We start from the raw sequence: 14,560 nt of genomic DNA on the forward strand, positions 1-14,560 counted from the left end.
CGCTGACCAGTATGGAGCGGCATTACCGAGGGATGTACTTCTGCAAGGTCACGGTGGAGATTCCCGAACTGCAACAATGCTGCGGCAACGGAACCTGGGTGGACATCGGTGAGTCTCCCGGTGCGGTGACCAGCGTTGTCATGGCAACAAGTGTGAGTCTGAGGAAAGGAGAGCATGTGGGCAAAAGACACCTTTCGAACACACTAAATACTAATATATAAAGGGGGGGGGCATGGCAGGTTTGTCCTGTGCCCGCTTTGTCTGGGGTTCGAGTCCCGCTTGCGGTGCCCTACAGCAGACTGGTGTCCCGTCCAGGGTGTGTCCCCTCCCCCCTTGGCCCCGCACCCCGTGTTGCCGAGTCGGCTCCGGCTCGCCGCGACCCCGCCTGGGACAAGCGGTTGTGGACATTGATTGATCGATTCACTAATACATAAATTAAATGCTAAAAATATGAAATGTCGATGAAGGTGTAAACCTGATTGATTTTTTTTTCTGTACAGAAACACGCCCGGCACAAGAAAAAGGTAAAGAAACTGCTTCTCTCGTCTTACTGACGCATGTAACCGTGCAAGGGTGAGAGGGAGCCAGTGGGGCAGCAGCGCCGACAGTCATCACATCCTGTTTCCACTGCGCTCTGAACATGCAGCACCTTCGCACCTTACTTTGTTACTCGTACTTTATTCACCGCATTGTCCCTCCTGACCTGTGTCCAGTTCCTCGACCCTGCTCTCCACGTGCTGTCTGTCCCCGTTCGCACAACCAGGATGTGCTCGTGTCCATGTGCCGTGTGCTGTCACCCCCCCGAGCTGTGCGACCTCTGCTCCCCCTGTTGTGCAGGTTATTTCCTTCATTAAACGCTGGAAACACCCTCGATCTGCCCGTCGATGCTCACTCATCCCTGAGCAGGTGGGTAGCTGATCTCATCCGTCGTTGCTGCGGTGGCCCCGGGTCACATGAAGTCTCCTCCCCGCAGGTGTCCACGAGGACTGGTGGATCTGGCTGGCGGTGGGATTGGTAGCCCTCACGGTGGCGATGTTCATACTGGGCTTCTTCGTCTTCAGGAGGAAGAGGAGGGAGGAAGGTACGGTGCAACTGACTGTCACACAAAGGAGGAACACTTTGACTCTAGAGCTGTAAGAAGGACACCCCCTCACACCCAGGACACGTCAACCGTCTGCAGGCAAGAGGCCCCTGACCTTGGTGGTTTGGTGTCCCTCTCAGTGTGTCTCAGGGCAGAACGAACATCCTCATGCAGAACGGGACCCCCAGGAACCCCTACTTGCTGACATGAGGCCCCCCAGTCAGATTTCAGAGTGGGGCAGCGATAGAAATGACTGAGAGCGCGTTTTCTTTCCCTCCTGTTTATCTCCTCCAGCGAACCCCATCTACGTGAACGTGGGTCCGAGACCCGGCCATTCGCCCGGCACAGTGACCCCCCGCCCCAGAGCACAGCCGCGATCACATCGCAGAGCAGCAGAACCCAAGTCCCTGGAGGCGCTGAGTGTCCCCAAGAGTCCCTCCAACACCAACAGCCTGAAGACACAGGGCCGGGTGCCCAAATGAAAGGAAACCCCCCGAGTGTGGTTCGAACCCTGAACTTTAACCGTGTGTCCCTAACCCCTCCTTGACCCTCAGCGGCTCCTCACTTTGGACCTCAGCGGGTGCTTCCGGGCCTAAGTGAGTGTTCCGAGTCATCGGAGGGGGGGCTCAGCACCAGGCTCAGCTTCAGCGCCATGCGATGAAGGCAGCCCTCAGCGCTGGGTACAGGGACAGGTGTGTGTGAAGTGTGGCCCCGCTCTGTCTTTAGTTTCTGTGTGTGTGCGTGTGCGTGTGTGCGTCCTCTCCTGCAACAGGACGTTTTATTTCTGACACCTGTTCAGCTCAGGGCCTCCACTGTGTGCACAAATAAAGAGCCCGTTACTCTACACTTCACCTACTGTATTTTTACGCTGCGCGTGCTTCCTTGTTTAGCGCTTCACGAGCGTCCACACTGATCTGAAAAACAAACGCGAACAGGAGGGGGGGCAACTGGAGGTCTCACCTGGTCGCGCGCTCCCGGGGAGCAGGTTAAAGACGACCCAGTCGCTCGAACACAGTCTGTGTTGCGTCACACCGCTGTGCGCGCGCTGACTTCGCCCTCGCGCAGGGGCGCACCTGGCTGAAGGCACGCGGCCCGTCGTGGCTGGAGCGGTGTAGGGGGGGCCTGTCACGTGTTCCGGGATCCGGGGGGGGGGCGTGTTAGCGGAGCGCTGCAGGTAGGACTGGAGTTCGTTCACTGTTTTCTACTTGTTCCTTTAATTTAGCGACTTTCAAAGTTTCAATTCTCCTTCACTTCGCAAAATCTTCCCTTTTCTTTTCGCTTCTCAATCTTCGTCGCCGGAGCGCCTGGTCTATTCTGGAAGTTTACTGTCGTGTTTTACTCTTCGTACCAGCCAGGGTGTCCTCGAGTCAAAGCTGTTTCTGCATTTCTCATAGAAAAGAACTGGATACAATGTAGCCAAAGCGGCTCCGCTTGAACTACCTCCTGTGTGGTCGGGAGTGGAGAGGAGAGGAAAGGGTTAATGACTGTGCGTTTACGTGTGTGTCCCGTACACTTCGCACTTTGTGTTTTCTACACTACTAGTAGTTCAGTAGTGTACTGGAATTTTTTTCTTTCTTCCTGGGAAGAATGAGAGGACAGTTTGAAAATAAGACTAAGTTTTTTTTTTTTTTTTTTCTTTCATAAAGTGTGTCGTCGCTTTTTGACAACTTGTTGATTGATCATTTACCATGTTTACACTGATTTTTGCTCTCACGCTCCTGCTTTTTTAAGTAAATACAGATTTAGACTTATTAATTCTTAGCATTAAAAACACACCGGCGATAAAGCAAATACCTAAAACTCAAACAACAAAACTTGATTCACGGATAAAAAACTTGGCTTAAGTTTCAGTTTTTCTTTGGCAGAACAATAAAATCACAGAACCTCAAACATAAAAAGAATGAATCACCATTATATATCACAATATGTTAACGGGCGTGCGGTTTTAAATCTGTCAGAATCTAGTTGTCTTTACATTTCATAAAATTTCTTCCATAGTTAACATTAAAACCCTACATGTGTGTCCCCTCTTATTTTTGGGGCATGAATTATGAACTTTCCAGCAACATCACAGTTAACAGTTAATGTGCACACATTGCTTGCAGCACTCATCTAGAGATGGTGACAAAAACCATGGTGAGTGTTGTTTAACAAAGTGCTGTATGGTATTCAGACCAGCGGGGTGATTCCTGCCCATCACACGAGACAAGGCCTTCGAAGCGACGGACTGTACCGCGATTACTGTGGTGTTTACCTGATGCCTTATCAAAGGTCACTTACAATGCAGGACACACAACACAGTGCTGGATACACTGCGGTATGCTCCTATGGCCATTCACCAGAGCCGTATGAGGAACACGCACACACACAAGAGGCTATTTGGAGTCACCAGGTAGAGAAGTGAGACCCCAGCACCGTCTACTTTGTCACCATGCTGTATTCTCAGAAACAAAGGCACCACTCCAGGGACTGATGGGTGAAGTCTTTTTTAGACACTTCCCGCTGGTTTTTATTTAATCTTTTATATGGTGTCTCACTCAGCTTCCCGTGCCAAACCACACTCGAAAACCACTCTCCTTCTGCATGCTCTCTGTATGCTCTCTTTGCTGTAGTCTGGAGGGTGTGACTGGTTTACACACATGAAATCGTACCGTCTGTGTGTCTGCGACCGTGGGAGAAGAGACTGCGCTGTTTTTCTTCTATTTGATGACAGCATCCAAATTACACAGAATTTAGTGAGGAAAATTAGTCCTGTCAAAAATAATATACTCTAATAATAAATGGTACTGTGTTTTTTAAGACTGAAACACGCAAAAACATTAAGTCAGTGTAAATCCAGTGTAAATGACAGGGTCCATGAATGTGGCGTTCATAACTTAATAACTAACCAGAGTTCTTGTGTTTGTTCTTCTTTTGTTAATAGTTACTCAGGGTGTTGTGTAAATGTGGGGTTTCCAGTCATCCCCCACTCGGCCGAACCGTGACGACTGTGATTCACTGGGCCGTTAATTTGTACGGTGTTAGGTAAAAATCGAGGAATCACTGTTACATCACATTTATTCATCATTCCTTCCACAGTGGAAACGTATTGTCACTCATTAACTTTTTGTGTTTTGAATGCGACAGTACCAGTGCAGTGGTAATTATTGTCATTTAATCTTTTTTCCCATTTTTTTTTTTAACTGATTGACTTAATATATTGATTGATCAGATTGTTCCACATGAGTTTGGTAGGATTTCAGGATATCCAAATACATTAAAAGCATTTCACTGGAGTAAAAACCCATCAAAATTTTTTTTTTAGACTGATTTAATTGTGATAATTGCGGGAGAAAAAACTTAACACTAAAACCAGAAGTGATCAATTAATGTGACCAGTTCTTCTGCAGGGACATAGAAAATGCCAATCAGCTGGTTGTCACTTGTAGAAAAATGTCTCGGGGGGGCGGACGACATAATAAAATAGTTATTGCTGAAATATGCAGGTGGTGACAGAAGGACAGCAGAGTAACTTGGTAGTGAATGAAGAAAGCAGATAGACTCAGTCAGCAGTGCACAAGAGTAAGGTGTAAAAATACCATAGTACTGTGAGTTCGGTACCTTTTTGTAGAGCCGAGTGGAATTAAATTTTCCGAAGAATCTAAAAATATATTGGACAATTCATTTCTTATTTTCAGCTGTGACATTTAGTCTGTGCACCGTATGTGTTCAGCTGCTTCTTCCTTCCTCTTTTAAAATTCACAGCAATATAAATTTGCTTCATCGAGTTAGTGCTGGGAGGGGTTGGGGGGGCAAGAGACGCTGTCAGCGCTGCACTCGATCGCACCCGTGAACACGGACACAGGTCTCTCAGCGGAAGTCGACCGCAAAACCCCGACCGCAGCAGAAGTCCTTTGGGGGCTTTATCAGCATCATTTTTGACAGGAAGTCACACACACACACACACACACACAGAATCTGAAACCGCTGGTCTCACACACAATTTAATGGTGACTTAGTAGGGTGTAACCAAAAGATTTGAAAAGGACTTGTGGCAGAAGTTTGCAGGTTCTAGACCCCGGCCAGGGCGCGGTTCTTGGACCCTTTGGGAAGGAGCTTTTCCCAGCTCCATCACCTGGTGAACTGTGCCGTTGGCGTGTGACTCGGCCCAAACGACACACGCTCCTTCCGTCCCGGAACACCTCGGCGTGTTCCAACCTGAACGCGTTCCCTGCCGCATTCCTGCCTCTCCGAACAAACACACTAGTCTCGTTATCAGTTGAAGGAGACCAGCAGGAGGCGGAGCTCATTGCGGGACCTTTCCTGCAGACAAGGTGTGTGAGCACACAGGAAAGCGACAGAGGAACACCTGGAAGTCCAGAGAGCGCGCGGCACAGGAGACCGAGGATCTCCTGCAGAGACGGTGCGTAAGTGCAGTAGCCCGACGGTATTTTCGCACGATTGTTTTGTTTCGTGGAGCCGAGCCACGTGCCGTTGCGTAACATCGACGCCTGACCCATGGTGGGGAGACTCGGTGGGAAATGTCAGCGTACCCTGGGAAGGTGTGTGAGCGGGAGCGTTTTGTGGACTAACGCGGCCAGATGCGGGACACGCGCTGCGGTGTGAGTGGTCCGAGGCAGACGGTGGTTACCTCGGTACACGGAAATAAAACAAGCTTTCGATAATGACACCAATAATGAGTCACCAGGCTTCCTTTTTCAGGTTTCGGTTCGCATTTAAAAGTACTTGCGCCCCGTCACCTTCGACAGGCGGACGCATCCTCTGCGATTGGTGCCCACACCTCTGGAAGACACAGGAGAAGAAACAATCGGAGCGCGTGCCCGGGAGATGGACGTCTCGCGTCGTCAATGATGTGGAGCCGGAGGCGGAGCCAGGAGTTGGAGGACTTTGAGGCTTTCTGCTTTTGGTGCGCAGTTGATTAACGGTGCTGTTCCAGCACACCTCAGCCATGTCTCCTTGGGCTCTTGCGTGTTTCCTCCTGCTCTGTGGCCCAGCAGCCGTCCGGATGATCGGTGCCGCCGGCCTTGCCGGCGCTCTTCCGCGCAACACAGTACCCTGCAACGGTGAGGACCCCACCCGCTTGGCTTGCATTGGTCTTCCTGTTGTGGTGATGATGTACTCCGTGTGTGTGCGTGCATGTGTATAAATATTTGCAAAGAAAAATTTTCCCCCGATTACACTTTTTACCAGTCGGTCATGTTGGCTTCTCACTGTCGTTTCCCTCCAGATGACAGTATCACCCTATTCAGGGTGGACGGGGTCTGGAACTACTCATCCATGCTGCTCAGAGAGGACCTGGGGCTCCTGCTGCTGGGAGCCAGAGAGGCTGTTTATGGCCTGGACCTGAGGAACATCTCACGCAAGACAGCTGAGGTAGGACTTGCCACCCAGAGGCGTACAACACCACAGTGTCCGTTTGGACATCCTTCTAGGTGTCTGTGTGTGGGTCTGCTGTCCTCAGCTGTCTTTGTGCCACAGGTGCAGTGGGCTGTCACACAGGACAAACAAGCGGAGTGTACCGATAAAGGAAAAACCCTGGTAAGTGTCTGTTGTGCTGCTCATGGGTTTCATTCTGATTTAAGTCACAATAAAGAGCCGCAAGGTGCAGATGTGCGCTTCTGTAATGTCTGTTTCTCTCCTCGACTAAGAGGGTTTCTTGTGGTTTATTATGAGATGCAGTCAGGTGTGATTTTACTGGCTAACAAAGATCTCAGTGATTGCAAGCTGTTCAGGACCCAAGGCAGCAAAGCAGCCCCACACCATGATGCTCCCTCCACTGTGGTTTATAGCTGGGAAGACTTTGATGGCAGTATTTTGCTTCCCTCCCACAAAAAGCTTTCAAGTTTTACGAGGGCGTTAAGCTCCCGTTTCATCCGTCCGCAGAACACTAGTGTCGTGATACGTCAACAGCTTCAGTTGGACAACGGTGTATTTTTGGAGAGCATCGTTATCATAGGTGGAACGCTTACACTGACACCATTTTTTTCAGGGTTTTTTCTTAACATAGGCTGATGGATGCAGATGTTGACAGCTGTAAGATATTCTGACTTCTTTGTTACTTCCCTAAGCATTATGTAGCACCGTCTCGCAGTGATCTTTGTAAGACGTCCAGTTTCGCAGAGAATAGCAATGGCGTTAGAACTTCTTTTATGTGGGTACAGCCTACCTGACCGCACTGGTGGAGGCCCAGTCCCTCAGCAGTTCTTCCGTAGCCCTTTCAGGCTTCATGAAATTCAAAAACTTATTTGCTGATATCCTTTGAATTCTTGTGATCTGGTCATATTGCGATTCAAGTCACTGTTGCAGGCGACCACAGTTTTGGAATTCCTTTATAGAGCATGGCATCTCAAACTGTCTTTCTCCATATAATGAACATGGGATCACCTTTCAGTTCAAATTCAAGTAGTTTTTATTGTTTAGAAATAAAAGTTTATAGACTTGTTGTTTAGAAACCATTCATTCAGAAATCAAGATATTCCAAAGTGTTCACAGACCTTATGGTGCATGGTGAAACCTGTGTGGGGTGGTCCCTGTCGGGCCACAGGGGCTTCACCTGGTTGCTTTCCTTTCTGTTTGCAGATGGACTGCTGGAACTACATCCGCATCCTGCACGTGCTGAAGGATGGCCGAATGTACGTGTGTGGGACCAACGCCTTCAGTCCGACCTGCGGCTATATGGTGAGTGTGCGGGGGGCCGGGGATGGTGGAGACCCGTCTTCGCCACAAGGACGCCACCTGCTGTTGGCCGCTCCGCACTTGCTGGAGCGTTTGTCTTTAACCTTGCCAGCTATCTTCCGTTTTCCAAAAAACATGGGAACCTCTGAGCCATTGAACCTCTGTGAGATGTCATATCTGCTTCCATTTATGGTAAAATCCCATTTAGTGCATCTCGTGTGGACATTTATGGACATTTACAGACTTATGAAGGTGGACGACTTTCACTGCTGAGCACGATGGAGGACGGCAAAGGAATATGTCCCTATGACCCCTACCAAAGATACTCTTCTCTCATGGTTGGTACGTTGGCCTGCTCTTTTCCTCATGATGGGTAAAGTCCTTTTCTGGCACCATCAGTTGGCTGGAATGTGGTAACACAGATCATACTGTGTGTCTTTGTGTGTTTCAGGAGGTAGATTTGTAGGGCTAGCATGAGCTCAGCCTACGCTATCCATGGCTTAACTCGTCCAGTTCTTTATGAGATGGCTCCAATCAGTTTGTGACTGGACAAGTATTTCCTTGTTCTTTTAGTATGAGACAAGGTGGTCATGACCAGGGTGGTGAGACAGCTTGTGTTTAAGAAGGTCAGTCATTGTTCCTCCTCTTCAGATGGGGCCCTTTACTCAGCCACCACCTTGAACTTCCTGGGATCTGAGCCATTGCTGCTGCGTAGCTTGACCACCGCACTCCGCACCGAATTCCAGGCCATGTGGCTCAACGGTTAGTCTCGCACGTCTCTCGGAGCCTTGGATGATTTCAAGAGGCAGTGTTGTGTCCTGCGAGTGACCTGCTTTCGGGACATTAATATGTCCACACATCGGAAGCTCCCCGGAGTTCTCCACCATCATCCTGTGGCTGAATGTTTGGTGACGACATCTGAGCTGTTTAACCATTAACAGCACACTGCACTTCTTATCACCACATAGTCTAATAGACTTCTAGCTGTGTGTGTGTGTATCTTCAATGGATCAACCAGCTTTAGAAACAGGGTTCTCTGCACTGTGATTACAGAGCCTCAGTTTGTCTCCATGGTGGAGGTCCCAGAGAGTGTGGGCAACGTGGAGGGGGACGATGACAAGGTGTATCTCTTCTTCAGCGAGATCGCCGTGGAATACGACTTCTCCAGCAAGCTGGCAGTGTCACGCGTTGCCCGTGTCTGTAAGGTGTGGTTCACCTCTAATCCGCATGCCATTCTGGGGTTGACCGCTGTGTCCTTGCGCTGTTTTCCAAAGGGTTCCGTTTCCATATGGATTACCGCACATTTGTTTGATTTGTGAGCCAGAAGGACAAGGGGGGACAGCGGATCCTACAGAAGAAGTGGACTTCGTTCCTGAAGGCCCGCCTTGACTGCCCTGTCCTGGAGTCCAGCCTCCCCTTCCTTGTCCAGGACGTCTTCCTGTGGCGCGCCAGTGACTGGAGGAACAGTGTTTTCTACGCAGTGTTCACACCCCAGTCGTGAGTGAAACACACCCAACTCTGTAGGAACATGGTGACTGTCAACTTGCCAGTGTTGGGATCTCCAGTGATGTCCCACTGAAAGGTGTCTTCCATGTGTCCCCCTAAACTCCCTCACTGCCCCCTTGCTCTTCACGTGGCAGAGCCTCTGTAGACCTCTCAGCAGTGTGCGCCTACAGCGTGACAGCTGTGGGTGACGTCTTCTCCAAGGGGAAGTTCAAGACACCCGTCACCGTGGAGACGTCCCACACCAAGTGGGTCATGTACAGCGGAGAGCTGCCTGTTCCTCGGCCTGGAGCAGTGAGTCCCTTTCTTTTGACACGGGATTGGTGGTGGTGTGCTCTCCCGGCTTGGTCAACCGTGTCCTGAGGAGTGTGTGACAACAGCGTCTGATGTCTGTGCAGTGCATTGACAACACCGCGAAACAGATGGGCATCATGACCACGCTGGATCTGCCGGACAAAGTGCTGCAGTTTGTTCAGACCCAACCGCTCATGGATCCAGCGGTTGAGCCCTTGTCGGGACGCCCCCTGCTTGTGAAACGGGGAGCTGCGTTCACTCGCATTGTGGTGGACAGAGTGACGGCACTAGATGGCCAAAACTACACTGTCATGTTTGTCGGCACAGGTCTGCCTCCCATGTGCATCTCACACACACACACACACACACACACACACACACACACACACACAGAGGCAGCCGTAGAGACAGCTCACAATCTTCTCCTACAGATAATGGGTTTGTCCAGAAAGCTGTCAACTATGATGGAGAAATGGTCATCATCGAGGAGATGCAGCTGTTCCACCAGCCTGTGCCCATTGAGATCCTGCGTCTCTCTGTTGCCACGGTAACATAATCCGAGTCCTTTACTGTCGGATCACCGTTTTATCACACTAGTGCTAAACTTTGCAGAGCCTTAACACCTGTTTGTTTTACGCGTGTGTGTGTGTGTGTGTGTGTGTGTGTGTGTGTGTATGTGTGTCTCTCTCTCGCTCTCTACCCGCTCAGGGACAGCTGTATGCAGGTTCATCGCACGGTGCTGCCCAGGTATCCCTGAGTGTGTGCGGTCGCTATCGATCGTGTCTTGACTGTGTCTTGGCCAGGGACCCCTACTGCGCGTGGAACCTCGCTGAGGGTCGTTGCACTGCGCTGCCACATTTGCAGTCACTTCAAACCCGGTACGATACCCTGGTACCAACCTGTACAAGGAAATCTTTAATGTGTCTTTGGCCAGCAGCTGTATGACCGTTTGACCACATCATTTGTCGTGCTGATGTTTCATCCTTTAGGAACCTGATTCAGAGCGTTAAGGACGCGGATGCCTCTACCTGTCCCATCCCAGGTGCGAATACCTCCTGAGTAACATGGATTGCGCAAATGATTGCTTAAAAATGCCATATTGTCGCTGCACTGAAAGCATTACTCACCCAGCTGTCTACGGAAATGACAGTCAGATAGTAAACACACAGATGATTGTAGATGATAGTGTGGAACGAGTTTATGTAGCCAGTAGAAGATCAGATAGAGATGGCTTGTAACAGCAGTCTGCAAGGCTGGGAGGATTCAGCAGTTCAGAGGAACAGAGGGAGTTGATGGCTTAGAGCCAAAGCTGAGAACCAACAGACTTTCAGTTTTGGACCCTGAAGATTGAGGCATCAAACCAAGCAGCAGGAGATGGAGGAGCTCGGCGCTCTTCCTGGTATCTAGGGATTGATCAGAGCCCTTCAGGTATCGGGGTGCTGAACCTCTCACTGTCCTGTAGGGTTTGGGTTCGGGCAGGAAGCCAGTGGAGAGACGATATTTTACTCATATCATTATGCTGGAGGACCACAGTACCAGTTTACCGGTGCTCTTTACCCTTGTGTGTGTGTGCGTGTGTGTTTTCCAGAAACCATGGAGCCTGAGAATATGACATTTACCACGGGAATGAGCATAAAACTGCCCTGCCAGCAGGGCTCCAAACGAGCAGCGGTGCACTGGCTGAAGGACGACCAGCCGCTGAACCCATCTGATGAAGACTACGTCCATGAGGACAGCCTCCTGATCCTGAGGACCTCGGCGGCCACGGCCGGCCGGTACGAGTGCCGGTCCGTGGAGTCGGCAAAGGGGCGGAAATACACCGCCACGGTGGCCGTCTACAAGCTGCTGCTGAACGAGACGGTCAACGAGGGCAAGGACGTGAAGCCGCTCCCTCCCCAGCCAAAACCGCGCACCACTGGACACGACCTCCTGCCTCTGCAGGTGCCTTTGGTGGCTCTCGCTGTGACTCTGGCCGTCCTGTTGGCGTGGAACCTGTACCGTGGACACCTTTGCCTACCTGGGTGCAGACGCACGCAGGAGTCCGCCGGCAGCCCTTCCTCGCCCGGTCAGACGAACCCCGAAGCCGCGGAAGTCTCGGAAATCACACTGCTACCGAACCGCAACATCAACAACAACCACTTCAGCGTGACCTTCGCCGGCGGCATGGACACCACGGCCTCCCCAAGAGACAAACGCTGCTCGGTGCCCCTTCAGTACATCGACGATGAGTCCGAGATCTGACGTCCATCACCCCTGCGAGAGACGCTGCCCTCGGACACAAAGGCTGCTGATTACGACCGTGCGCCGCGTGTCCAGGGTGCGAGAGGGACAGCAAAGTGCCCCGAGGCCATGGTGCCCTCATCTTTGATTTACCTTCACAGAAACCGCCTCTGCAGCCTTGGCATTAAAAGCAGCTTTTTTTTAATATATTTCATGAACTTTTCAAAAAACGACTTGAATGTATCTATCGGGTGTCGTCTGAGACAGAGCTATTGAAGAAAGTTGCCCCGCGTGGCAGATGATGTTTATCCATCCCATTGTACGGTCCTGGGGTTGGGGTTAGGGTTGTGTTTGCGGGGAACGACTGAAAGGGGTCAGAAGTGAGCTCTGACTTCCTTGGGGGTTGCGTGTCGATGTGGACCGAGGACTCTGCCAGGCGGAACCGCAGAGCTGTGATGTTGGCTCAAGAAAAACGGGAAAGAGCCGCTCGCTTGGGGGTGGTCTTCTCAAACGCTGGTTTCTGGAACTTTCCGCGGATCCTTCCTGAACCAGTCGCTTCATTAACTGTCCATGCAGAATTGGAGAAAGCGTCCGATGGGAAGGTTCCCGATTCCCTGAAACGGGATCCAGTGTTTCTTCAGACGTCCCACAAGGAGAACGTTGGAAAATTCCTGCTGACTTGAGCGCTATCTCGTCACCGGGGCAAGACGGCACAGGCTGGGCATTTGGTAACAGGCCGCGATATTGTTTTACGGCTCACATGGCTAGCGATACAGGTTTCGCAGAGTGACGCTCGGATTACAGACGGTGCACGGCACGATGTCCGAGGCTGAGGAGCGCACGTGTCGGTGCACGTATCTCCTCCTTCTTCTCGTTATTTGAGCTCCGCTCCGCTCCTCCTCCTCCTCCTCCTCCTCCAACAGCTGCTTCTTGCTTCCAGGTGCAGGTGTCTGAGCGCCGACCACATTAACGTGGTGAAATACATGACGTGTCTCGCATGAGAGCAGACGCAATACCGGGGCCCGCGGTGCCTCCCGTGTCGCTCGGAGCCGCCCGAACGCTGCCGGTTCTTTGTCTCTCCGTAAACTGAATGTGAACACACACGAATGTTGAGTCGAGGCTCTTTTCGGTCGTCTCGCGACACTCAGCCGGGGATGTAATGTGTTCAGCCGGTACCTCTAATTCATAGCAGACTCCGTGTGTGTGCGTGTGTGCGCCTCCATCCACTTACATATACATTTATTCATTCAGCACATGCTTTTCTCCAAAGAGGCGTACAACTCGGAGCAAACGGAAGTGTGTTTCACTGACAGGGACACACATACAGGTACAGACACGGGATACTGGAGGTACGGTGAATTACCGCAGTTTTTGCTGCACAGGTAGCTGTGTGTGGAACTGATGGGGAGGAACGTTTTTTTTTTTTTTTCTCTCCCCCCTCCTCTCCGATCTCCTGGGAGAGCTTCTCACTCTCCACGTCCTCCGTCCTCTCCGGTGTCTCCGCGTGGCCTTACCGCGAGGGCTGCGCAGCGGCACAGCGGTAGCGTGGTCAGCGACGGTGCCGGTTCACACTGGTAAAAATGTGCCGTTATAAAAGCCGCGACAGATTGTCGCATGTGGTGAACAAATGCACTGAAAAAAACCAAATATTTTTTACTTTTTGTACTTGCAATGGTGTTTGTATTCTGCGGTGTGTGCAGCTGCTGTGAAAATACACAAAATACACAGAGCTCCCTTGTCTGCGACTCATTAAATGCTCGTTGTGTGTGAGTTTTGTCCAGTTTGTGTTCAACACACGGCATTTCGGTGCGAAACAGCTGGGGCTTTTTCACCACCCTGGCGTGGTTACCGTGGTCTTTGTTTCTAGCGCGGTCGGACCCCAGGGAAGGACTACGGTATTTATACAAATTTATTCATTTATCTCCTGCTTTTCTCCAAAGCGACTTACAGTATTAACCTGCCTGCTATTATTTACCCATTTATACAGCTGGGTAATTTTACTGGAGCGATTTAGGGTAAGTACCTTGCTCAGGGATTCAATGAAAGCAAAGTATATATATAAATTAATACACATCTTGCGGGGTGCAGCGGGTTTGACCGGGTCCTGCTCTCCGGTGGGTCTGGGGTTCGAGTCCCGGTTGGGGTGCCTTGCAATGGAGTGGCGTCCCGTACTGGGTGTGTCCCCTCTCCCTCCAGCCTTGCGCCCTGTGTTGCCGGGTTAGGCTCCCACTCGCCGCAACCCTACTTGGGGCAAGCGGTTTCAGACAGTGTGTGTGTGTGTGTGTGTGTGTGTGTGTGTGTGTGTGTGTGTGTGTGATGCACGTCTTTCTGAAGCGGTATGGTTTGCATTTTGGCTGACATGCATAGCTGAAGGCGTAATGGCGAGTGGTAGACAAGTAAAAGATGTGAGGCGAGGGAGCAGGAAAGCGACAGTGAGCCGTACCCATCTGTCTCCACCTGCTGAGTCATGTGGGACTTCTGACTCAGGTAAGTGTGCGAAGCCGGCACACCTGCGTGACGACACCTGTCTCTGAGCCATTATGGCTGGGCGGGGAGCCTGGAGACGTAAAGCTTCCTGTGATGGCTGCTGTGTTTCGTTATTTGCTCACTTTTATATGTTTTGACTCATATCCCGTGTGGTCCAGGCGGTCATGTCCCGTGTGTCGCACGGTGTGGGTGAAAAGACACGGAGGCCCTGGTGAGTCTGTAGAAATGATGGGGATGTCCGACACAGGTGAGAATCGGGGTGAAACACCTGCGACATGTACAGCATGAACTTCTGAGTCA

At 51.0% G+C, this 14,560-nt stretch overlaps 1 protein-coding gene across 4 annotated transcripts; it reads left to right on the forward strand.

The window, feature by feature from the left end:
* Positions 1-1,003: 1,003 nt before the first annotated feature.
* On the forward strand, positions 1,004-13,503 carry LOC108921669 (semaphorin-4E-like). Of its 4 annotated transcripts, XM_018731262.2 has the most exons (16): positions 1,004-1,081; positions 1,376-1,773; positions 5,830-6,144; positions 6,309-6,454; positions 6,560-6,619; positions 7,661-7,759; positions 7,999-8,098; positions 8,408-8,518; positions 8,810-8,961; positions 9,081-9,253; positions 9,397-9,553; positions 9,658-9,880; positions 9,985-10,100; positions 10,262-10,431; positions 10,543-10,595; positions 11,142-13,503. In XM_018731262.2, the coding sequence occupies exons 3-16, from the start codon at positions 6,030-6,032 to the stop codon at positions 11,792-11,794; spliced, it is 2,328 nt and encodes a 775-aa protein (XP_018586778.2). In that variant the 5' UTR covers positions 1,004-1,081; positions 1,376-1,773; positions 5,830-6,029; the 3' UTR covers positions 11,795-13,503. The 4 variants fall into 4 exon arrangements, with proteins under 4 accessions (XP_018586778.2, XP_018586779.2, XP_018586777.2 ...); XM_018731263.2 differs by lacking the exons at positions 1,004-1,081; positions 1,376-1,773 and adding an exon at positions 2,236-2,255; XM_018731261.2 differs by lacking the exons at positions 1,004-1,081; positions 1,376-1,773 and adding an exon at positions 4,167-5,483 and having other exon boundaries at positions 5,783-6,144.
* The last annotated feature ends 1,057 nt before the right edge of the window (positions 13,504-14,560 follow it).

This window comes from Scleropages formosus, chromosome 25 (assembly GCF_900964775.1).
Source record: "Scleropages formosus chromosome 25, fSclFor1.1, whole genome shotgun sequence".
Classification (NCBI taxonomy): Eukaryota; Metazoa; Chordata; class Actinopteri; order Osteoglossiformes; family Osteoglossidae; genus Scleropages; species Scleropages formosus.

What these genes read in the sequence shown, in the direction of transcription:
- LOC108921669 (XM_018731262.2), top strand. Translation starts at nt 6,030, where the DNA reads ATGTCTCCTTGGGCTCTTGCGTGTTTCCTCCTGCTCTGTGGCCCAGCA. An exon ending in CCGATAAAGGAAAAACCCTG is followed by an intron (nt 6,620 to 7,660) that starts GTAAGTGTCTGT and finishes TTCTGTTTGCAG; the next exon opens with ATGGACTGCTGGAACTACAT. An exon ending in TGCGTCTCTCTGTTGCCACG is followed by an intron (nt 10,101 to 10,261) that starts GTAACATAATCC and finishes CTACCCGCTCAG; the next exon opens with GGACAGCTGTATGCAGGTTC.